We start from the raw sequence: 26,219 nt of genomic DNA on the forward strand, positions 1-26,219 counted from the left end.
ATATGAAGATCTTTTTGGGACCAGAATGTTAATATCGGATCTCGATTGTCAGACTTCAGTGGTAGACCAAAAACCCTTTGATATCAAAGACAGTTTGGCTGTTTTACAGGACTTAAATGAAATAAGAACGAAACAAAGTGATGTATTCCTGAAACCAAAAACCACTGAAGAGAAACCGACCATCCCAGCAAGGCCTGTCTGGATTCCTAAGCGTGGGGATCTAGTCAGAGAAAAGATCGCCGACAAGGAGGAATTTGGGCCTTCTTACAGACAACCAGTACCTGTCCTAGCAGTCCACGGATCGAGAACAGTATTAATGCCGCCCCTTGCTGGTAAAAAGGAGAACAAGTTTGTGTCCATCGACCTGGTCAAACCACATCATGTGGCCGATCATAAGCAGTAAGCCAAGTGGACTCCGACAATGTAGCAGACGCCCTAATCTGGCTACTATCCAAGGACTGAGAGACTTATCACCTTTGAGGAATCTGCAGTGCAAAATGAAGGACTATGCAACAAAGCTATGGAACTTGTACATCTTGAAACCCAAATAACAGTTTGTCAAGAAACACCAGTCTACAATGAAGTAACAAGTGATCAAGTGGTTCCAGTGAATTCGACGAATCCTGATGCGATCCCAAAATTGACAGAACTGCCTCTGGCTATTTCATTAACTTTCATACGTTTTCCGAGGATCCCAGCGAACCTGACAGTCAAAGAACAAGCAACAGAACTTTTTCATCACCTGGAAAAAACTTATCTGGTTTCACCATGGATTGAATTTTGGATTATGTTGGGTGTACTTTTTCTTCTACTTTGGTTGACTCTGGTAATAACTTTGGGAATGCTGATAAATGGAAAATATGTTAAAAAGGACACAGCAAGTGAGAACATCAACTTACTACTCAAGCCACACAAATCATCTCATCGTGAACAAAGAGACTTGTCATCAGTGAATATCACAGCCATTCCTACACCAGGGGGTATATCTTTGGACAGAACTGATTATGACATGTTTGGCCTGGCAGAGCTGTTGAAGATTCCACACTAGTTAAAGATTGCCTTGAATGACTTTGTTTTATCTAGTACCATTTCTGAAGATTGGGACTTCAAGACTGTTAATAATATGGTGTCAGACTGAGAAATGTCTGCAAAGTTTACAAATCATGGAAACTTAGAAGGTCCATCAGATTATGAACAAATGTATCGTTATAATCACTATGGTCATCATTTCTTGCACAAATCTGAAAAACCTAGAAATGTACTGATGTATAACCAATGGGAACATTGTCCTACTCCACCGAAGGATAGCTCAAAAACATTTTATGGCAAATTTCCATACATTTCAGGTTTTAATGTTTCAAATCCAGAATCATTTTACTTTAAAAAATATTAATAAGACAGGAATGAAAAGTATGTTGACAAATACCAAACAAATTTATTCTGCGGCCTTGTATGCTCAGCTGTCTTCACTAGGTTTCGACTTTTGGAAAGAGAACATTGAGACAAAAACTGTCTGGGGCACAAAAGACTGGCAAGTGCAGGGATTAGAAGCCTTATTTAGAGCCTGCATCATCCCAGAGCAAATAATGTTTTTTGAATGACACTGTCCAACAGACATCTTGTCTTGGGTTAGCCAAGATAAAAGATCTAAACAAACCGTCCATACCTGCACCTACACAACTTAGTGATAACACTTCAGAGGGGGAGGTTGACGTACATACTATTGGAGTAAATGGTTAATCTGGTCCACAGACCCAAATACCTGTCAAGATAGATTCATGAATAAAACACAAAGGTTCACATTCAGTAGGCCATATCCAAGATATGTTCAATGGCAGCATCCAGGAATAGGAACAACATAGAGTGTAGGGAAACTGTGCCTTGAGTGGCTACACAAATCTACACTCAAAGATGTAAAACAACACTTATCTTTACTTAAAGATGGCACTGATCTAGGAGACTTCTTGAAAGGACCTACTAAACCGCGTCATAAACATTTTATATATGCAGTATCTATGCTGCTTATAATGAAGCATGGAAGATTATGCAAGCAGAGACTGCAGAACGAATACGAGAAAATTATTGTATTCATTTAGAGAAAACTCTCTCTGTAGTTGACAATGAGTTAACGACTCTGTCGTCCAGGATATATTCTTTGGACAGCATAGCATCCTCTGCCATAGACATAATAGAGCAGGACTTGGTCATACTGCAACTTGGTGAGTCGCAATTACGTTCTATAATTCTATTAGGCTGGACGGTACAAAACCTTCGTTCAGGCTATGTGCCTTGGCATTTAATCAATACTACGTCACTATTTTCAGAATTCAATCTCACTGATAAACAGATCAAACTGGCACAGATGGGAGCAGTCTATACGGTGCTGAGCATTGAAAAACTGGAAAGATTGCCATTTACAGTCGCTGAAAACCCAGCTATTGAATGGATAATACACGGAACAATCACTCTGCCTGTTACAATTTTCCATTTTCAGTATTGCCTAAAACATATACCAGCAGGCACATATGAAAGGTTGGGTAAAGAATACATCAAGACATCCTGGGAATTACAATACACACACAGATGTTGGAGTGAGGGTAAAGAAGCGTTTCTTAGTGGTAAAAAGTGTGAAAACGCACTAAGCGGTTCTCTCTTTGTCAGGGTATTAATTTACACAGGGTTCCTCTACCAACTTATCCTGCCACCTGCAAGGTTCACCAGCTACGGTGATTGATCCAATGTTTGGACAACTTTCAAATGGAAGTTACCTCATGTTGAACGATCACAGCTGCTGTGGCATGTTGCCAGGTTTACCCTATCTAGTAACTGTGTCAGCCAGGGTCACTTGCTGTATGCAAGTACTGTTTCCTAAAACCAAGACAGACGGGGACTCGCCGTTATGGCCTTTACTGAACATCTCTTCTATATGAATTGATACTTTAAGCAGAATGAAAGCCATTCTTTTACAGAAAACTGTGCCACTGACCTCGGCCAAAGAGACCTATGTTCTGCAAGTCGCAAAGACTTCTGCAGAGATACATGCCCTCTTAACTACAAATTGCCCTATACATTTCTCAGAAATGTTAAGTCGTATCTTAAACATGTCTGATACGAGTGGTATTGTACATTTATTTAAGAAAGTTTTTTCTGGACTGTTAGCACTTTTTGAAGCAGTCCTAGGAATATTTCCAAACTTTGTGCACTCTGTGTTTGTCGGATTGCCTCTCATTTTGGGACTCGCTTCAGGGATACTATTTTTGCTCCCACTGCTTCAATATAGCAAGCCAATCCACAGCCGACACCCAGATCACCATGGAGACCACTCTACTGGTAATGAAGTGTAGTGAGCGCATTGTCTAAATTTTGGGATTAACTCGTTTAAGAGAATTAAATACCACATGGTTTCTGTCATTCAGACAAATTTGGCAAGATTGCATTTACCTGTTCTACGCTGCCTGCTATGCGGAGAAGAATGCGTGTTAGACATATGTCTCACACTCCCATCAGTAATGCCAACGGATGTTGATACTTTGCTTGAACCAGTAACGGGCCATGCACTGTGTTGTCCCCAGCGGCTACCAATTCTGATGGCAGCATTCATTGAGGTCTCACAGACGCAAAAAGCAGACGGTGAGGTACGAGAGGAAACAGGAACACAGGTATCATCCACAATGCGACCAATGCTGACGGCGATGCTTCACATCTATGTGCGGTTGATCTTCTTAACGAGGTAATCCAGTGTTTCATCTACAATGGTAGACAAATTCTTTACAAACTTAGAAGAATTTATGTTTTCTCCAAACAATAACACTGACTTTTGATTTGGCACGCAGCGTTCTGAGAGACTCTGAATTCGACCTTCATTTTTTCAAAACAAAGTTTTAACTTTGGGACTCTTTTTTTCTATGATTCAACTTTTGTTTTTTCCAAAATTGTATTTTTCAGTTTTTTGGCACAAAGTAATCTGCTTAAAGTAGAACTATTCATAGAGAAGTGGAATTCTTTGAAAACTTCCAAAAAGACAATATTTGATATCCTAAGAACAAACAGTTTTATATAATCTGTAATGAAATGGTTTCGGCACCTTTTCTTTTCTGTATTTACGAGCCATTTCATAAATGTATTTTCGTGATTCATTGAGATAGCATTTTGAAAAATGTCACCTATATACTTAGAATGAAACATTGCTTTTAAATGCATACAGCACAAATGCTCTTTTCGTGCACAACCAGTACCAATGCATTTTATGTGTTTTGGGTGGGTTTTTAACACATCATGTTTAGACATGTTTAACGTTTTTAGAACTTAGTAATGTCATACATAAGAAAGTGGATTGGGAGTTGTGTGGCATTTTAGGCTCCGATTACACAAGCCCTTATTTAGGCATAGCCCATGCTACCCAAATACAGGCATGGCTACTTCCATCCGTTCACCAAATGTCACAACGATTTCTTGGAAAACCAGACTCTTAAGCAAAAGGGACTTCGTCTTGCTTGAATATTGATTTCTCCAAGAAACTCATTATTATGCATGAACAACTATTCGGAAGGGGTTCATCCATGACGTTCCTATGCCCGACTTTACGTCAAACTATGGCATTCCTAAACACCTTCAAGGTATAAATATACCTTCACTTGCTATCGCAAGATACGGTGGTTCTAAGCAGTTCGAAGACCTACTTGCCCGGCCCAGGTCACTACAGCAAGAGCCGAAGGAAGCCGACTCTCCAGCTGACGCACTGATCAGGAAGCTGCCCTTCTCTGCCAAGAATCCAGCTCGTGTTTCCGGCTCCCCTTGTGGGGTGTTTGGAAATCGAGTCCCGAGAAAGAGATACCAAACCTCCTTCATTCTAAGGTATGGAGCTGATAAGCACATAGAGAAACATTTGGTAGATTCTTGGCAAAAACTAAACCTATGCTAAAGACCATACTTACTTCTTCCCTCGTACTAGACCTAGGTTAGGCACATTGGGGTAGGCGTATTTTAGAAGCACCAGTGAGTATTTTAGTCTATGTTATTTATGCATGTATTTTTATCTGGCTTAGAAACCATACAATGCTCTTACAGTATTGTATCATATTACTGTTTACGCTGTACGCATTATACTTTGCATTCTGCCTAAGGATTGTAGCAGTTCACCTCTCTTGCATGAGAAAGAAGACTGTTCAATAAACCTTTTTATTGAAAACGCCCGTCTCACTATTTCTCTGCAGCTCTGTAGAAACGAGGCATACACGATTGACTAAGTGAAATATTTATCTATTGTTTCCACGACACTGAGAGTTATATTCTTATTCTTGAGAAAAAAAGTTGTCATATTTATGCGGTTGTCAGAAACTAATCCCTTCTTGTGTATTCGAGAAAGTTTCTAGTAACCTCTGAGTTAGATGGCACACACACAATTAAGTTTAGTATATTCGATAGAGACCTATTGACATAAGTCCTGCGTCAAATCTATAGGATATATTATTCCAATGCGCAGAGCCTATTGGGAATATAGGAACTACACTACAAAACCATATTAGAAAATTACAGGTGGCAAAATCTACCTCATACACAACCAATGAACTATCATCCATTTTTGCAGGTGGTGATGGTGATAAAAAAAGATTTAAATTAGAAAAGTACGTAATAACAGCGAAACATTGTAAAACATGCATTCTGAAATATAGATTGACAAATATCTAGAACTAACAACATTTTCTTTGCAGTTTTAAGGTTCATTTAAAAAAATCTAACACAAAAACTCTTTTTCTTTTTTCTTTCACAGACATACACATAATGGCATCAGGAGGACAAGCCACATATGTGAAATCCCAAAGACGAAATCGACTGCTAAAGCACGGTGGCTACCTTTATTGTAAGGAGAGATTAACTGAGCACAGGAATCATTGGAGGTGTGTGCACTATTACTCATCCCATTGCACAGGCAGAGCGGTGACTCTTGGTGACATTGTTGATAGGACCACAGACCGTAACAACTCTGTCCCTGCAGTGGAGATCAAGGTTAGAGAAAGCATAAACCAAATGAAAGAATATTCATCCATCCCTACTCTGGTGCAGTTTTGAAGGAGGTATCCCAACACATTTCTATACATGTAGAAATTTGTATGCCAATCCCAAACGTACAGAGAATTATACTGAGAAAAAAAGGCAAGTAACACCCAACGTATAATACCTCAAACATACTCTGATATTAACATTCCTCCTGAACTAACCATTTCCGTTACTAATGAAACCTTTCTTTTGTATGACAACAAAAACCCTCAGAAAAGAATACTAATCTTTAGCACACCTCATAACCTTATAAAATAGGAGACTAGTGATATTTGGATGATGGATGGGATGTTTAAATCTACCCCCCATCTATTCACCCAAATATACACAATTCACGCCTACATTAATAACACTGTAGTTCCCTTAGTGTACGGTTTAATCCCTGATAAGCAAACCTCAACAAACACTGACATTTTAACAGTGTTAAACTCTAAAACACAAAATAAAAGTCCTAGAAAAGTGCTAATTGATTTCGAATTATCAATAATTAAAACCTAACTAAAATGTATCCTGATACCCAAATTCTATGATATTTTTTCACTTTTCACAGGCGTATTAAAAATATTTTTTAAAAACATCCTTAGTTGAGGATTTCATATCAGAGAGTAAACTGCAATTTAAGTTAAAAAAAATGCTGAGTGCGTTGTTCCTCCTAAGTGTGTGGATGAATACTACACATCAATTAGTGATTCTGAGCATTTTACTGCAAATGGAGACAAATTAGACGCCCTACTAAATTAATTTGAGGACATATGGCTTGGCCATTTCAGTAGGTTGGGTCGCAGGAGGAATCCTAGGTTTTCTGTGAAGCTGTGGAACTGTTACACGACCTGCTTAGAAGGAGGAGCAAAGACCAATAATGCCAGAAAAGGATGACACAACTCCTTCAATACATCAATTGGAAAACCTCATACAAACTTTTATTATCATTTATTGGAAATTTTGAAGAAGGAGCAAAGTTTCTAAGAAATGAGAATAGGGCAATCGTTGACTGGTAGTCAGAACCCACACTTTTTCAAAAGTAATGTCCGAGAGGCTATTGGGACAAATTCAGCAGTTTTTTTTGATGATAGCTTCAGAATACCTAGACAATATTGCACACATACTACATTGTGTGTCGTTTCAAAAAGTGATGAGAGTGAAGACTTGTTTCAGTGCAAAATACAAAAGTATGAGGGCCAGCAAGAAGTAGCAGTCTCTACTCTATGCAGGGAAAAGTTGCAGTTGAAAATCAGAGTTACCAAGACCACCAAGGGAAAGAGAAAATTTGCTATGAACAGAATATACAAAGACAAAGTTGATCAAGATGCAAGTTCAATTGCGAGTTTTTAGTCTGAGCTCAAGTAAGAGTTCCATGGAGGGCAAAGAGACAAACTATTGCTGAAAAAGAGAAAGCTGAGCAACATATTCCAAGGAAGCGAACTTGCAAAAGAAAGTACTTGAGCCAGAAAGAGATCTTAAGAGATGGTTGAACACAGATTAGTGGAAGCAAATTACCACTTGCTAAACGACAAGAAACTGTTCCCAATCAGAAATACACATTATCAGAGTGGATATATCTAGTCTAGTCTCTGAAGAAGATGAGATTACAAATGACTATTACTGGTGAATCCGTGACAGTACAAGTTCGAGAGTGAATCAGAGAGAGTTGGAGTCGGAAGAAGGACCCTGAATGCGAAATAAACACTGTTAAAATAGAGCAAAAAGTTTGAACTACATTTTATAATACACTTTCACAAGAGTGAAATAACATTCTTGAAGTTGAAAGGTTATTTTGTTAACAGGATTTGACAGTCTTTGAAAGCAACATTTGGAGGAAAAAAATAAAAAGCTAAGAAAAACTGAGGTTATTATTCCTTTTTGTTTTTGAATATTGTTTAAATAAGAAGAAAAGGAAAAAACATTATTTAAAAGAAATGGTTTTGAGCATTTGCCACAATATGACTTTTTGACCTCCATAGAAGATGAAACACAGCAGATATTGTAAAACTGTAGGGTGAACAATACTAATGATCATATTGATATTATTGGGACTGTTGCTGTGTTTAATTACTCCTGTTGGGTTTGTTTTGGATAGTCTTAATAGTGCTAATGATGAAACAACTAATAAAAGAAATTAGATTAAACATGAAATACTAATTCCTAGGGAAAATTTAGTTAGTTGTTTTAAAGAGAATGGGACATATTTATGACCCCCTTGCGCTGCCGTAGCATCACTTTTTCTGACTCTCCGGTGGGGCAAATCTTGAAATGATATCCATGAGGCCACGCAAAGCCATGTTGTGTGGCTTTGAATTGCCTCAAAGATAAAGAGTAAGACAAGGCAGCACAAACCCTTGCGTTGCCTTACTCTGCGCTCAGGAGGCATTCCATGGGTGGTACAGTGGGTGTTTCTACACAGCACAAATGGATTCTAACGATTCCGCAGATTTAAAAGACCATGTAAACCTGGGGATGAGCTAAAACTTTACACCTCCCGGGGGAGGCACAATAAGGAGAAATAACATTATTTCACCTTGTGTTTTCTTCTTTAATGTATGCTGCATTCTTCACACACACAGAAAGAGTGAAATGCTGCTCTGGATTGTTTTCATGCAGGGAGGTGCCCCTTCCTGCACAAAAGCAATCTTGCCAACAACACAGGCACCTATGCCTGCATTGGTGCTAGGCTGACGAAACGGCACCAATGCATGGGGAAATAAAAGGAATACATCATTGGATAAATACATTGCATTCCTGTCCTTTCACTTTGATGTAAGGCAGAACTGCAATGTGACTTGCTGCATTGCACTATGTCAAAACCCCATTAATGAGGTTCAAGGTTTATAGTAAAATTGTTAGGGAGTATGTAGATATTGTGTAAGTTAGGGAGTGTTATGTATATGCCTACTTTCCTCCATCAGCTGGCGAGGGAGCAACTTACGTGCAGATGCCAATCTTGTTTCCTTGCCATGTTATGTTTTTATTGTTATTGTTACTCATGATGAATTTCTTTCCCCTTATCTGACTGATAATAATGTATCTTTGGATCATTTATCTGTTAAGGAAGAGAACAGAGAAATTAAATATGGTATGTTCCTGAGAGTGATTGCACATAACTTATGTGTCAGCGAGTGAGGGCAGAGCCGAGTGAATCCATAGGTAACACTTAGCAAGGAGACAAGGCATGGTATTACCAGACTACTCAAAGTATAACTGAGGCCACTAAACAACACAGGACAGGATATAGAAAAACAAAGTAGGATCAAAGTAAGGGGTTTACTGGTATATGAACAAGAGGTCTCTAGGTAGCTTAGAGGAATTCCTTTGGACTGACACCAGCAGATCACTCTTAACAACAGCCTATACAGCGAAGTCATATTGGGGTCTGCTGCATAGAGACTGTTGTACTCAATGCAAGATGGACTAAGATTGACAACAACACTGAGACTGGCAAGACTCCAAAGGAACTGGGCACAACAAAAGTGTTCCCCATACCTGATTGGAACGAAGACCAAGCCAGTGGTCACACTGTAATGGATAAGGACTGCAACAGACAGTGGACCGAATCTGGTGGGGAACAGAAAAACAGGTTGGAAAGAATAACCAGAATACAGGACAGACAAGACAGCAATCAGACCAGGAGAAAAACAAGACAAGAATTAAGACCCGGGTTCCAGAAATCAAGAACAGGAATATAGAATTCAAGGGCAAACTGTACTCCACCGGCACTGATACAAGTAATGCCCCATCGGAACAGGAAAACTGGAACTAGGATTCAGAAGAAGGAACTCGAAGCTGTTCCCAACAGGCACTGGAACAAGTTATGCCTTGCTGGTACATGGGATAAACACAGGAATTCAGAAGAAGAACAGAACAGTAATTCAATACAAGGAAATAAAGGGGACTGCAACCAACTTAATGAATATGTGGTCAGAAGCCCGACAGGGAAAACACAGAAATCAGGATATCAGGTGAAAGTGAGAAACAAGGGAAACACATAAGCACAAACCTGCTCAGAGCAGCCAGTGGAAAACAGGACACTGCAAAAAAGCAGTAGCAGGAATTGGGTCTCCTCTCAACTCTTCCAGGATTTAGCAGTTCAGGCAACTGGAGAAGAGAGCAAGAGCTCCCAGCAACTGCAGGTGAAGGACATATTCTGAAAGCAGAAGCTAGGCTTAAATACTCCTTCCAGATTACAGCCACACAGGGTGATTGGGATTCAGAACAGGTGTGAGCTGGCTACAGCACAGTGCAGGTGAGCTGTCAAAGTCCCTCCTCCAACTCTCCTGCTGAAGGAGTGCACAGAGGTTCCAAGAAGCAACCAGTAGGCAAAACAAAAATACGGATTGGAATATGGATCAGATCTAGTTTTGTAATATGACCAGAATTCATGGAATGGAGCATAGGGCATGCTGGAAGAGGTAAGACAGAGGTCAAAGTATACTATGATTTCCCAAAAGTCTCCTGTTTAGCTCTTGTGGTAAAATAAGACATACAAGTACCATAATGCATGCGTGGTTGATAAGCAAACCCTGTAACGGAATATGGAGTAGATCTGGTTCCAAGAGGGTTTGAATACTGAAGTTCAGCACAGGTTCCAAAATTGGTATTAATGAAGGTAGCAGGTTCGCAGAAGGCCCTCATGTAGAGCCACAAAATGAATGTCAGCAGCCCTACATGCCAAGAACAGATGCATACTGGTAAGTAGCATTTGCCGTTCGAGGCATGTGGGCTGCTGAATTCATATATTAGCATAGACTGGATAGCAGTTTCTCCTCTAGCGGTGGTCGCCTGTATCAGCTGCAGTGGTTTGAAAAAGAGTTCTAAAGGCAGCCTGGCCCACAGCAGCTTGTTGCTTAGCTTGCACGTCAACACAGTAGTGTTTAGTGAAAGTGTGTATGGTGGACCATGTAGCTGCTCTACATATGTCTTCTAAGGGAATATTTCCTAGGAAAGCCACGGATACCCCCTTTTTACGCGTTGAGTGTGCTTTAGGGGGAACTGTTAAAGTGCGCTTTGGTTTTTGATAGCATATTTGAATGCATTTAACTATCCATCTGGCTATTCCTGCTTTGGAAATGGGATTGCCCTTATGTTGTGGTGAAAAAGCGACAAATAGTTGCTTTGTCTTTCTGAATTATTTTGTTCTGTCAACGTAATATAAGAGAGCTCTTCTAACGTCTAATGTGTGTAAGGCTCTTTCAGCTACAGATCGCGGGTTTTGAAAGAAAACTGGCAATTCTATGGATTGATTGATGTGGAAAGTGGATATAACTTTTGGCATACATTTCGGGTTTGTATGAAGCACTACTTTATTTGGAGGAATTTGCATGAAAGGTTCCTGAATGGTTAGTGCCTGTAGCTCACTCACTCGCCTGAGGGAGGTAATAGCAATGAAAAATGCCACCTTCCATTTTAAGAATTGTAGTTCACATGAATGAAGTGGTTCGAAGGGAGGTCCCATGAGTCTGGTAAGTACTATGTTTAAGTTCCAGACTGGAGAAGGTGGATGCTTTGGAGGGATAATTCTTTTAAGTCCTTCCATAAAAGCTTTGATAGGTGGGATTCTGAATAGGGACATGTGTTGTCTGTTTTGAAGATATGCTGCTATAGCAGCGAGGTGTAGCCTTATGGATGAGGTTACATCTCTGAAGATGTAGCAAGTAACAGATTACATTTTGGATGGAGGCATCCAATGGATTGATTTGATTATTATTACAATAAATAACAAATCTTTTCCATTTAGCTGCGTAACATGCTCTGGTAGTAGGGCGCCTTGCTTCTCTAATAATGTTCATACAATCTGGAGGCAAGTTAAGATATCCGAACTCTAAGACTTCAGGAGCCAGATCGCTAGGTTCATTTGATTGGGATCTGAGTGCCGTATTTCTCCATGGTTCTGCGTTAGCAGTTGTGGCGAGAGGCACAGTCTTTGGTGAGGAAATCTTGAGAGTTGTAGGAGCGTTGTGTACCATGGCTGTCTTGCCCATGTGGGAGCAACCAGGATCATTGTGAGTGACTGTTGCCTTAGCTTGCGTGCCACTAATGGAATCATTGAGGTTGGTGGAAAAGCAAATCTGCCTGACCAGTTCATCCATATCGCATTGCCTTGTGACAACAGGTGTGGGAAACTGGCAAACAGATCTATGTCTGGATGTCCCCACTTTTGGAAGAATGGCTGGAGAACTTGAGGATGAATCTCCCATTCGTGTATTTGCTGACTGTGTCTGCTGAGTAGGTCTGCTATCTGGTTGTCTATTCCTGGGAGGTGTTCTGCCAGGAGATAAATGTTCTGACGAATCGCCCACGTCCATATGCTCTGTGCTAGGTGAGATAGCTGCAGAGAGTGTGTGCCCCTGTTTCTGGATGTAGTACATGGCTGACATGTTTTCCGTCCGGATCAACTCAGTCTTGTTGCGCAAGTATTTCTGAAAAGCTCTCATTGCTATGAATACTTCTAGTAACTCCAAGTGGTTTATATGTAGAGTCTTTTGGTTAACTGTCCAGAGACCTTGGACTGTATATTGAAGGAGATGGTCTCCCCAACCTGTCAGTGATGCGTTCACTGTCAATACTACCTGTGGAACCGGCTCTGGGAACAGTCGCCCTTTGGAAAGGTTTTGTGGGTTCCACCACTGCAGAGAGCGGTAAGTGCGACTGTCTACCAACACTAGGTCTTTTAGTTGTCCTTGAGCTTTGTTCCACTGGCGTGCTAGGCATTCTTGTAAGGGACGCATTTGAAGCCGAGTATGAGGGACGATGAATATGCAGGAGGCCATCATACCTATAAGCTGCATAAACACTCGAGCTGGCAGAGAGTGTTGTGGCTGAAATCTTTGAATGAGAGATTGCATGTTGGCTATCCTGGCTGGGTTTGGATATGCCTTTGCTACGGAGGTGTCTATTGTTGCTCCCCGATATTGCTTTATGTGGGAGGGTTGTAGATGTGATTTTCGGTAATTTATTGAAAATCCTAGATTGTGCAGTAGCTGGATTGTCTGTGATGTATGGCCGGCACACTATACGTACGAGTTGGCTTTTATGAGCCAATCATCGAGGTAGGGGAACACATGGATGTGTTGCCTTCTGAGGTGTGATACCACTACTGCTGGGCATTTTGTAAACACCCTTGGTGCTGTGGTTACCTCAAAGGGGTGGACTTTGAATTGATAGTGCTGACCTTATATTGTGAACCTGAGGTATCTCCTCTGAGCTGGATGTATGGGTATGTGAAAGTATGCATCCTTGAGGTCTAATGTTGCGAGGAAGTCGCCTTGCTGGAGTAGTGAGAGTACCTGTTGTAGAGTGATCATTTGGAAATGATCTGAGTGAATGTATTGGTTCAATGGTCTGAGGTCCAATATTGGTCTGAGGGAGCCGTCTTTTTTGGGAATGAGGAAGTATAGAGAGTATACCCCTGTCCCTTGATGTTGTAATGGGACTGGCTCTATGGCACCTTTTTCTAGCATGGATTTCACCTCCTGTTGTAACAGCGTGATGTGTTCTTTGGACATTGCACGGTGTATGGGTGGTATGTTGGGTGGAGTAGATTTGAGTTCCAGGCAGTAACCATACTGGATAATTTGTCTCACCCATCTGTTTGTAGTAATGGCATTCCAGACTGGTAGGAAATGTGTTAATCTTCCTCCGACTGGTGTTAAGTGGTCTGGAGGGAGTGTGAGAAAGTCACTGTTTGGTAGCGGTGGAGGCTCGGGTGTTATTATTACCACGTCCTCTGCCCTTGTTATTGTTTCCTCTATAACCTCCTCTATTGGAGCCTCTATTAAAGGTGCCTTGTGTAGTGCTTTTGAATGATAAAGATGTTTGTGATGTGTTGCCTCTGCCTGAGCCTTTGAAGGAGGAGCGATGAAAGAGCTCCTAGATTGTTGAAATTGAAGTGAACCCATGGACTTAGCAGTGTCAGTATCTTTTTTCATCTTTTCTAAGATGGTATCCACTGCAGGTTGATTGAGTATGGTAGATTGCACTTCATTTTTGAAACCTGAAATGCGAAGCCAGGCATGCCGGCGTAGCAATACACTAGTGTTAACAGACCTAGCGGCTGTGATGAATTTCCCTTCCTGTATTAGGTCTTTTGCTTTTGCCTTATAGGCTTTTGGTAGGTGTTATAATAATCTCTCCAGTTCTTCATAGTGTGCTCGTCATAGCGTGCTAGGAGAGCTTGTGTATTGGCAATCCTCCAGGTATTTGCTGCATGAGAGTCCACTCTTTCCCCTGATGCTTCTAAAATTTTGGGATCCTTATCAGGAGGGGAGCATCACCCGTTGTTTGTGAGTTTGCTCTTTTCCTAGCGTTAGACACAACTATGGAGTCTAGTGGTAGCTGAGACTTGATATAAGAGGTGTCTGTAGGGGCCGGTTTATATTTTTTTCAATCCTTGGATTGAGGACACACGCCCAGGCTGGGTCTTTAAAGATGTCTGGTGCGTGCTTTAGTACCACCTTTAGCATAGGGAGTACACGTACACTCTTCTCTGATGTTGGGAAGGTGTTTACTAGGAAATCCTCCTCTATAGGGTCAGTGTGCATGTGTACACCATGATACTGAGCTGTTCTGTCCACTAGTTGGTTAAAAGCAACAGTAGGAGATGGCTTTGTGGGGTATGAAGTGGGATCGGGTATGAGTTGTGTATAATCTGTGTCATCAGGGTCATTATGGTCACTCCATGTGTCATCGGGGTTCCCAGGATCGTCAGGTGGTGTAAAATCATCCTGAGGATCTTCCCCCATGTCTTCTTCCTGATCATAATCTACAAGTGAAGGAGAATATGGAACATAAGGCATGTTGGGAGTGAAAGGAGGAGGTGTGTAAGGTCTTGAAGGGGATATGCCAAAGTCCTTTTTCTTAGGAGGAACAGGAGAAGGGGCTTCAGTGTCCAGTCTTCTTTTGTTTTTATTGTAGTCTATATACAGTCTTTGTTGTGGATCTGGGTAAAAAAGTTCTTCTTCCTCTGTCCGTGGCTGTGGCACCGAAGATTTTGCTTTTTTTGGCTGGACGGATCTTTTCGGGTTGAGTGTCTCTTTAGGCTGGGCGTCTTCATGATGTGAAGCCTTCTTAGGCTCGACGGCCTTTTTCGTCTAGACGCCTTTTTTCGGTTGGATGCCTTTTTCCGGGTCGATGACCTGTTTCGGCTCAACAACCTTTTTCGGGTCGACTGCTTTCTTTGGGTCGACTGCTTTTTTCGGCTCGGCGACCTTCTTCGGCTCGACGGCCTTCTTCGGCTCGACGGCCTTCTCCGGCTCGGCGACCTTTTTCGGTTCGACTGCCTTCTTCGGCTCGGCGACCTTCTTCGGTTCGGCAGCCTTTTTTGGTTCGACGGCCTTCTTCGGCTCAGCGACCTTCTTCGGTTCGACTGCCTTTTTCGGGTCGGCGACCTTCTTCGGTTTGACGCCTTTTTTTGGGTCGACGGCTGTTTTCAGGTCGACGACCTTCTTCGTCTCGACGGGCCTTTTCGGCTCGATGGCTTTCTTTGGCTCGACGGCCGTGTTCGGATCGACGACCTTAATGGGGTCGATGACCTTTTTGGGTTGAGTGGCTTTGCTTGGTCCCAATGTGTACCGGAAGACTTGGGTGTGGTCTTCGGAGCAGAACCGGAAGGTGGGGCTTCTGAAGCGGTGTTTCGGTCGTGGGTAAGACTTTGGGCGATGCTTTGACCAGAGCCTTGTGTGGAGGTAGAGGCGGGGTAGGGGCTTTGGTATTCACGGTTTGCCCCGGTGTGATCTGGTCATCGGAGTCCGACTGGTCCTCTACGGACAATTTCGAGATCTTCAGAGCCTTCCGCCTCTGGGAGTTCATGTTCGTCGTCGAATATATTTTAAGGTTCTGGTGCCTGCCGCTGCATTTCTAGTCGAGCAGCTCTTCGGTTCCGGATAGTCTTTTTGGACCGGAACAGAGCACAAGCTGGACAGTGTTCTTTGTTGTGCTCCAGAGATAGGCACCTGTTGCGTAGTCTATGTTTGTCGCTGTGTGGAACTATGGGTCCACACTCTAGGCATTTTTAAACAGGGTCCTTTCCATCAGCAGAAGGTCCACGTGGCGTCGAAAAAAGGCCCAACGGGCCGCGTCGACGACCGGAGAGAAATGGAAGTTTAGTCAAGTCGAGGGATACCGAGTGGAAACAATACAGTCAAAAGTAGAAGGTTTTAGCGTTCGAAAGTTGCAAAACTTCGGTCCCGAAGTTGGAGTTGTCAAAGTGCATCCGAACCAATGGCGGAAAAAAACAATCTGAAGATGGAGAAGATACCCATGCGCACTGTAGTCCAGTCCAGTCCGTGAGACTTCTAAGACTCTTCCAAGACAACAAGGTGCAAACATCCGGACCCAACACTAGGCAGCGATCTATGCTAAGATATGAATTCAGCAGCCCACATGCCTCGAACTGGAAGATTTAGATTTTTCTTAGAAGTGGGATAGTGCAATAGATTTTTTTTTTTTAAATATATTTTTTATTTTTCAATTTACGCACACTTTAAACATTATACATTTTTCATCATTAATTACATTTCCATTAATTCATGTCAATCATGGATATACAGTATCCAATACATTTTGTTATCTTATTTATAATTATATACAAAAACACCATACCCCTAACAATTTCAGCTTCAATTTCAACCTAATCCCTCCTTCCATCTCCTTATAGGATCCGATATTCTCAAGCCCATCATTTTCCCTCTCCTTCCTTTTCGGGCATACATATTCTTCTCTATGTTGTATGATGCTAATAAATTAGCCAACCAGCACTGCATTGTCGGTGGGTTCTTATCCAGCCAGGCCCTAGCTATTATTAATCTGTATACCGCCATTGCCACAAATATAAACTCCCGCTGTACACCATCATTATCGATGCCAACCCCTAATAAAATCCAAGACGGAGTAAGCTTAATTCGGATCCCTAATGCTCTACCCAGGAACCCCTCAATGTCTCTGAGCAACGTATGGAGTTGCGGACAGGCGGCAAATATATTTATTTGTGATGATCCATTTTCTGATTTGTCTAAATCGTAAAGTAATAGTAAAGTGTACTGTGGATAATCAAGCTATGCTGAACATGCAGTTTTCTTATTGCGTGAAAAGTGTATAGAAACCCTAGGCTTTATATGTAAAGAGGGCAACTTTCACATTTCCCCACAGAACTCTGTACGTATGGTGCTTATTTTTTCCCATAGAACTCTGTTCACATGGGCGATACTTTCATTTCTATTTACCTTTGTAATTTTCCTTTTGGAGATGCAGTTTGTGTTCTTTATTTTGAAGCTCACAATTCTGGCTTTGTACTTCTGTATGTAAGCCTTCATGGCAAGCAAGGAATTATTTGTACTACCTATATCAATTTGTATTAAAATGTTTAACTTTTAATTGATCTAGAACTCAGTCCTTGAGTGGTCCCAGACCCTATTTTTGGTTTTACTCTGCTATTTATTGGTATAAATGATGTGGAGGGTGGTGTCTCATCACAAATCAAGAGTTCTGGAGACGGATCGCTTGAGGTAATTTTGGGGCGATCACTATTTTGGGGTTCAGTAAATTATTGGGGTTTGAGCTCCCACATTGGCTTTGATGCAATATGAACTAGCGCAGAATGTGAAACTGGAAACAAAGTGGACACCAGAGGTGGTGGGGAACCTGAAGCGGGTTCCGAAGATCCAGAGGGTACAGCGGGCAGGCCTGCTGGAGGAAGTCCAACTGGAGACTATCTCGGATCCTTGGGCCAAAGGCTACCAGACAGTATCTGGGAACCCAGAGCACCCCTCGCAATTCTGACAGACCAGCCACCCCTGCTACTTTTGTTACTGGGGCACTGCTGCAAATACCGGCCACCAGTAACAAAAATGGCCCTCTCTGCTGCAAAATGAGCCCCCACTCTTTCAGCCTCCCGGGAAAATTGCGTGATGCCCGCTACGGCTAGTACACCTGGTGCCAGATGGAGTTGGTAAGTTGACATAAAGCTGCAGCATGACTTCACAGAGAGCCTCAGCCTTCTTTGCTGTGGCCAATCGAGTTGGAAGTTTGGGCTGTAACAGGACAAAGTTCAGAATTTGCGCAGATGGAAATCAGGAGCGAGACTGAGAGGCCCTTGCCCCTTCTTTGAAGTTCAAGAGGGGTGGGAAAGGGCCATGTCTCACTTGGATTTCTTAAGCTTCTTTTAGGACCTACCAATGACTTTGATCACAATGAAGGTCTGCTGTGGGAAGGACTTCAGGAATTGGAGCTTACTTTCGACTGTTCACAGCATGGAGACTTTTGCTGCCTTTTGGTGTTTTTCAATGCTGAGTTTCGCTTCATAGCCCGTTATGGCCTTCGGACTAATCTGGGCACTGGTATTGCAAGCCATGGAGCTGTGTTCCAACCCCAAGCACCAAATCATACTTTATGTGGATCCTTCACAGAAGTCTGTTTGCAACAGTCCCTACACAGCTTGACCCCTCTTGTTTTTGGTGGGGATACTTTCTCTTGCACACTGTTATCAATTGGAATTTGGAGAGAAAAATGTTGAAAATGAGATGAAAGAGAAGCTCCAGATCTGCATCTCAAGGAATGGAAATTGACATCAGCATACATGGGTAATGATTCTATGTGGCTCCGCTCGTCACTTCTGGAGCAGAACGATGTAGATAAGTAGCCACATAATGCCACTAATCAGCGTGCAGCAATACTGCTCAAGAGGTTTCTGGATTTAGTTTGACTCCTGAGGAATTTTTGTAGTTACAAGTAACCATTACAAGTAAATCTACTCACATCTTTCTACAGGTTTTCTCTGAATGTGCGGCTCATACCATTTAAATAGAATTTCCAAATAGCTTTGAGACCTTCGTTGTCTCTTGTTTAGACTATGGATGTATATTACCTAATTTGATTCATGAAAATTGTTTTATCCCTCCAACATGCAGAAGTCCCAGAACATATCACTTCTGCCCTTTGTGTTCACATATTGTTGTCTATTTAGCATGCTGCTCACTCAAAGCAGCTAGTTTTATGTACGGAACGCCACATTTCGATACTTCACCATATCAAACACATAACCCTAGGATGACAGAAGGCTCTAGAACTCTTTAAAAACAAGTATCCTGCTTAATTCTCCCTCTTAAAAAAGAGTTTGGTATACAGATCCTTTTTGCGTAATGCCCAAGGATTTGGAATTTCCTTCCCACCTTACAAGAAATGCATCTTCCCTTTTTTCCAAGAAAGTGTTGAAAAGATGCTTGATTAAATAAACCTTATACCAGGACCTTGGACATTTGACCATCAACTCCCTTATTTTATGCCCACCCCACCCACGTCTGTTCTAGGTTAATACTTATGTTAACTTTTGTTATAAATGCATCCTGGTAAGAATAATATGGTACCCTAAATTTCTAACTTTTACCCATATGTTTAATATAACGTGTTTTATATAATTAGATTTCTAAGCCCATAATTTCCCCTCTGTTATTTACAGTATATATATATCAATTTGATATAATTTCCCTTATAATCGTGCACATATCCTGATGGAATAATATTGTAACCCAAAATAATGAAGATGATTAAACTCTGTATGTTTATATTTAATAAACCTAACACGGTAGGCTGTATAGTGAATTTTGTATCTTTTCAATCTATTGAAGTCTGCATTCTGCAGGATTTGATTATGTGAATTATAAAACATGTGCAAAATATCAGTAAGCTTTCATGTGTAGAAATTCATAAAATATTTGTAATATATAACCCCTATATCTTTCGATGTTTGCATTGTCTACCTGACCAGCCATTAGTATGTTACAGGCCTATTGAAATGCTAACCTTATCTGCGATGAGTTTATGGACTGCTTTAATTTCTTCTTTTCTTTTCTTCTCTTCATGACGCTTCCAAGTTTCTGATGTTTGTCCAGCATTTACTTTTAAATCCCAACTGTTTTGCTGAAAATATGTGAATGCATGAAATTAGTGCACCAAAAAAGATTTACATAAATTTAACAATTACAGTTGGTATTAACGTAAATATACAGTATATGTATTACACAGCCTCATGTTAGTGCTGTTTCCCCACAAAAAGGCTCAGCAATACATTTCGCACAAACATTGATACATGCATTTCTAACATAAGAAGTGAAGTAAAACTTTTTTTAAATCCCTTATATCAACCCTTCACATAATGTTTTTCAATCAAACGTTGAAGTAGCATACATTTATTTTTGTGATTTTACAGATATGGGGCTGAATTACAAAACATTTTGACTGACGCTATTGCATGTTCTTGGCGGTAAGTAAGGCAGTATCTACTGCAAACGCCTTTTACTAGCATATTACGAGAACAGCTTTGTGGAGGTGGTAATGTGTACAAAGAAAATTTGGAGGAAGGATTTTATTTTGTAAACGTGCATGCTGGAGGGTGACTTTTAAAAAATGTGTATAGACACTTGTAACTTCAGTTCGGCGAAGAACTGCTGACAAGTACTTTTCTATTTTTTTTTATATTGCTGATTCACAAGTACCCTTCTTCTCTGGCAAGAAGCCAGTGAGTAGTAGTTGTGATTTCTATACCAACTACAATCAAGCATTCAGGTTAGTGCACATGGTTACTAATTACTATCAGATGAAGGCAATGGAAGCACTCTGCAGTTGTGAAAAAAAAGAGGAGTAGAACAGTGGAACGGATGCACTGCAATCATTTTGAGAACAATAGATGAGAAAATCCAGCCGTGCATAGGATTTTGGAAAAAGACTGATAGTGTAAATTCAAAGGGAAGGAGAATTAAATATAGTTTAAAAAAAAAAACTATGAAAAACCTCTAAAGGTGGTAAAAAACCGCCACTACACCTCTACCGCATAATAACTCACTGTAAAACCATGGTGCAGACTATGATTCTGCTTCAGGAAACACATCTAAGAGGCGACCCACCCCCTTGCAGATTACCAAACTTCATTTCTTAAGCTTTTTTTGCTTCAGCTGGAGCTGCAGTATGGGGGGGTAGCAATTTTGTTTACACACCACTGTGATGGTAAGATTCTTCAAATTAATAAGGATCTCAATGCCAAATGGATCATTGTAAGTTGGAAGATGGGTGATCAGATCTTCCAGATAGCTAGCTTTTACGGTCCGATCTCTGATGGTACATCTGCTTTGGAGGGTCTTAAAGATGCTCTCTCCCAACTCCCAGGCCACATTATTATAGGGGGGAATTTTAATCTAATACAGAACCTGCAGCTTGATTCTTCTTGTGAAAATAAGGCTCAAAACAAACCAAGAATAGCAAGAAGTTCTGCCACCTTAGTTCAGGAACTTGCTCTATTAGACCCATGGCGAATCCAACATCCTAGGGCAAGGGAATATAACTGTATTTCAAAGAGATACAATTCTGCTTCGAGAATTGATTGTTTTTGATTTCACATTACTGGGAACGAGTCGAGACCAATATACTTGCAAATCCTTATTCAGATCATTCGGTTTCGGTGATAGTAATTAAGGTTAAGCTGGCTAGACTTGAAGATCCTTGCCGGGCGTTAGATAAAACTATTTTAACTGAAGAAGAATAACTTACGAGTATGCCTATATCAAAGATTTTCTAGAAAGAAACAATGCATCCGCCCTATGTGTTTTTGTCTAGGAAGCTTGCAGAGCTTTTATTAGAAGGGAAGGGATATTGCACAAGGCTAACCTAGCCAAAAAAGGAAGGTCTATCGCTCTAGCGCTACAACGCAAGCTAGATCAAGGTGTGCAGAGACACATAGTCGATTATTCCTCAAGCACAAAAAAAATCTGGAAAAAGCTCGAAGTGATTTAAAAGATTTGTATGTTTCTACTACTATTCTAAATCAAAATACATGTTTTCAGAAATTGAATGAGGAAAGCGAATACGCGGGTAAGCTACTTGCATGGTCTTTGAAAAAATGAACTACTGAAGCAACGATACAAAATATCTTCGATGAAAATAGAAATCAATCAGTGGACAAAATGCTTGATATTGGAGCGGTCTTTCTCGCTCATTATAAAAAATGTATTCCTCCTCTTCTTCCACCTCTTATTCCTCTTTAGAACAATTTCTTAATCCTATAGACATACCTAAACTTAATGATTTTCAACAAGCTTCCATAGGGGCTCCAATTACATCTGAGGAAGTCCAGGAGGCTATCAAGGGATCCCCGAATGGGAAAGCTTGTGGCTGTGATGGTTTTCCAGTCGAGTTTTGCAAGGTTTTTCTGCCTCAACTAATCGATATATTAGTCAAGCTGTTCAATGCAATATTAGAAGGCTGCCATCTGCCTAAACCTTTTTCAGAGCGGTACAAAAGGGGGTGGTGATGGACGGAGCATCTGAACCAATCAAATACTCACACCCAGTCAACAGATCTTGGTTTAATCCATCACCGTTCTTTAGCCCACTCTGCCAGCCCAGTTCAGACATGGCCATATGCAAATCAGTCTGACCCTGTGTCTCATGGAACAGTCCAGCCTGAACTGCCAAGCTATGCCTTCCCTGGACCGGAAACAAGCTTCCTAGGACCGGTTTCTGGCATTACAGCCGTCTTCCGCCAGGCTTGCTTGAATTCAGTGGCAAAGTGAGCAAGGGACTCACGTCTGAGCATACCCTGCCAACTTATGGCGAACAAAGCGGTACAAAAGGGGGTGGTGATGGACAGAGCATCTGAACCAATCAAATACTCACACCCAGTCAACAGATCTGGGTTTAATCCTTCACCGTTCTTTATATATATGATGGATTAAACCCAGATCTGTTGACTGGATATGAGTGTTTGATTGGTTCAGATGCTCCGTACATCACCACCCCCTTTTATACCGCTTTGTTCGCCATAAGTTGGCAGGGTATGCTCGTCCCACCCCATTTTGTACCGCTTTAAACCTTTTTCAGAGGCTGGTATAATAAGTTTTATTAAAAAAGGTAAACCACCCGATAATCCGGGATTGTATTGGCTGTATACTAAAATTATTGCACTAAAAATAATAGCTCCTGCTCAATGTTTGGTACATAGAGATCAGACAGGTTTTCTCCCTGGTAGAATGATGGCAACTAACACCAACTTTGTAGTTCAGGCAAATGATTACTATATTCACAAAAAAATAGAAGCTACCATAATCATGATTGACGCAGAAAAAGCTTTTGATTTAGTTTCATGGGAAATATTGTTTGCAATTTTAACAAAATGTTATTTTCCTCACATCAAATTGTTAATTTACTGAATAACCTTTATATTATTGCTGAAGCAAAGATTATAATAAATTCTCAAACAGTCGGGTCTATACAAATTAAATGCGGCACTCGGCAAGGGTGCCCAATGTCACCAGTGCTGTTCTCACTTTTTGTCGAGCCCCTAGCATCTTTAATACTTCAAGATCCACAAATTAGAGCACCTTTGCCGGGCACTCCTAAACTAAAACTTTTCGCAGATGATATTCTCTATTTATCTGCTGAGCAACATAATATTTTTAATGTTTTTAAAAAATTCAATTGTTTTCCGACTTGGGAGGATATAAGATCAATCACTCCAAATCGGAAAGTTTGCTTTTCAATTGCTCCGATCAGGTTCTTCCATCCAATTTGCGGAACCAGGTTTGCTCAACAGCAATTAGATACTTAGGGATCTATGTATTGCAGGATCCTTTTCAGCTTTATCAGCTCAATTAAGGGACTACGCTTTCTAAGGGTAGAAGTTTGTTAAAGCAGTGGCAGAACCTACCACTCTCTTTGATAGGGAGAATCGCAGTTATCAAAATGATAAAATTGCCCTTATTTCTTTTCATTTTTTCGAATCTTTTAATAAAATTCCCTTCAAAAAATTTTACTTTACAATTACCAACTTTAGATGGGGGACTTGCACTCCCTCATTTAATAAAATATCAAGCAGCTTTTTTCGATTGGCGCACAAGGTCTCTTACTAGACGTGATCTAGGTAGCAATTACTACTTGAAGCAAATGCTTTTGGAATCCAATTCCCACCTAATCCCTTTTATTAAAATTCTGAGGCTCCCCAAGCTTAGTAGATATAAGACACCCCAAATTATTGTTGATAGGTTTTGTCAACTTAGGCGGGAATATCACTTTACCGCCTTCCACTCTGATATGTTTATTTCCCATAGTAGAGAGATAGGTCTCCACATAAGTCATAAAGCCATAACCACTTGGGCAAGATTTGGAGTTCTACGTTTCAGGGATTTGTTTCTAGGTGATCAAATAAAATCCTGTAATCAAATTAAACAGTACAATTCTCTACTTCCATCTTCATTAATATTTTCCTTTTTCCAATTTAAGAATTTTTTAAGCAGCCTACAAGTTTCCTTTGATCCCCAAGCGAATCTGATTAGCTTTAATTATTATGTGAAGGAGAGTCAAGGGATCGGTAACTGGTATAAAACTCTACTTAGTCAGCTTCAGGCTAAAATTGTTCCGCAAGCTCTTCAAAAGATCTTAAATTCTAAGGGGTGTCGGATAGATATCCAAAACTGGAGATTATATAATACCTGGTGGAGTACCGGGTTTTTAAGAACCCGGCGGTGCCATGGAACACACCTGAAAACTCCGAGTCCTTCCTGTTTCAGACTACAGAAACACAGAGTCTTCTAGGTGAAGTCAAAGATCGGATTTATTGGCTGCAGCCAGTAACAGGTATCCTAGAAGTACAATAGCATGTATGTTCTCAGGAGACTGCCCGTTTACAAAACCAGACTTCTCCTTATATACAAAATAATATGCTTTAGACAAACATTCCTTATTTTACAGTTGACCATTCAGATATTTTCACTACAAAGAAAAAGCAGAGTCATGATGACAAGTCCACATTTCAGTTCATCCAGCCCGTAATTGATTACCCGGCAAGGCCCAGTATTTTCATCAGATATTGATGGACCCCCAATAAAATCGGGCACCTCCTCCTCGTAAAGCAAGTCATAAAGCAAGAAACAGGGACAGGTGTGTGTAAGATTAGGCATGGTTTGTGTGCGCTGAAAGGTTTATGATATGTTGTGCCCTGATGCTAATCTCGCTCGGCCACTGGGAAAGGACCTGGCCGAACAGGTTTGGCTTCGGGCGGTGGAGTCAGCTTGCCCAGGTCACAGAAGAGTCAGCAAAGGTGTACGTGTCCTTCGGACTCGGTTTTGGCTTTCAGTCATTTGGCTATGTGAGGGCAATCACAAAATGGATGCCGTTCACAAAATGGAACCTGAGGGTTCGGAACGGAAATGCTGATTTCAGGGTGATTCCGTCACTCGATCGTGACGAAAATGCTTGTGCATGATACTCAAATCATTACCGGTCCGCTGATACCAAAATCGTCATGATGCGACGATGTTTATAACACGGGTCCAGAATTCTCAGTACTACAGCCCTCCTTTTGCCCTTACATAGGCAAAACAACCAATACTCATGCTAATCTGAGTCCAGGTCTATATTCATAAAGTCATTGAGCTGTTGCTGTAGCATCATCCTATTACTGAGTTCTTTTCTTGATACAGGTTTCCTTACACACGATGTAGCACAGAGGCCACATATTGCAGGAGCACACTGTACACACAGACAGAACAGGAAAAGAATGGCTAAGATCATCCCAATGACCATCAGAATCTTCCATCCCTAGGCGGATACCAGTTCCCAGAACCACCCCATCAGTGACCAGTCTCCGTTATCCACGTGAATTTATGCAGTTTGGAGATGGCCTGGTATACTGTCGGAGCGTTATCTGGGATGAAGATGCAACAACTTGATTGGATCACTTTACATACCCCACCTCGGTCTGCAAGTATGACGTCTAAGGCGACCCTGTTCTGAAGAGTCATAAGGCGGTCCGACTGGAGCTCAGCGGTCAAGTTACTAAGGGCACCGGCAGTTTTAACTATGGTAGATTCAACTACCCTCGTCAATTGGCGAATGTTCCTGCTGTTCACCATAGGCCCCCAAAATGGCAGAAAACCTTGTACGAAGTCTCCAAATTCTTGTCCCGCAGTGTCGTCTTTACTCACGACACCTCTAACTGTCCTTGTCCTATGGTAATCTGCCGCGGCTGTGTAGGTGGGAGGCAACAGGAACGAAATGAAACATGTGCCCGAGAAGTCAGGGGGCAGCCATGTATACGCCCTATCATGGCAGATGAAGTAGGTACCCTTAGCTGCTAGGAATGAAGGGGAAGTCTGAGACGAAAAGACATACGTTTCAGTACAGACACTCTTC

The 26,219-nt window shown here is 41.2% G+C and overlaps 1 protein-coding gene across 2 annotated transcripts in view; it reads right to left on the reverse strand.

Annotated features, from left to right (window-relative positions):
- LOC147725374 (uncharacterized) overlaps positions 1-26,219 on the reverse strand; it is a 2,508,159-nt gene that overhangs the window by 1,360,471 nt on the left and 1,121,469 nt on the right. For both annotated transcript variants that reach the window (XM_086964051.1, XM_086964052.1), the window contains exon 12: positions 19,843-19,959. In XM_086964051.1, coding sequence (XP_086820177.1) covers positions 19,843-19,959 — 117 coding nt within the window. The remainder of the gene's footprint in view (positions 1-19,842; positions 19,960-26,219) is intronic.

This window comes from Lissotriton vulgaris, chromosome 3_2, assembly GCF_964263255.1.
Source record: "Lissotriton vulgaris chromosome 3_2, aLisVul1.2, whole genome shotgun sequence".
Taxonomy (NCBI): domain Eukaryota; kingdom Metazoa; phylum Chordata; class Amphibia; order Caudata; family Salamandridae; genus Lissotriton; species Lissotriton vulgaris.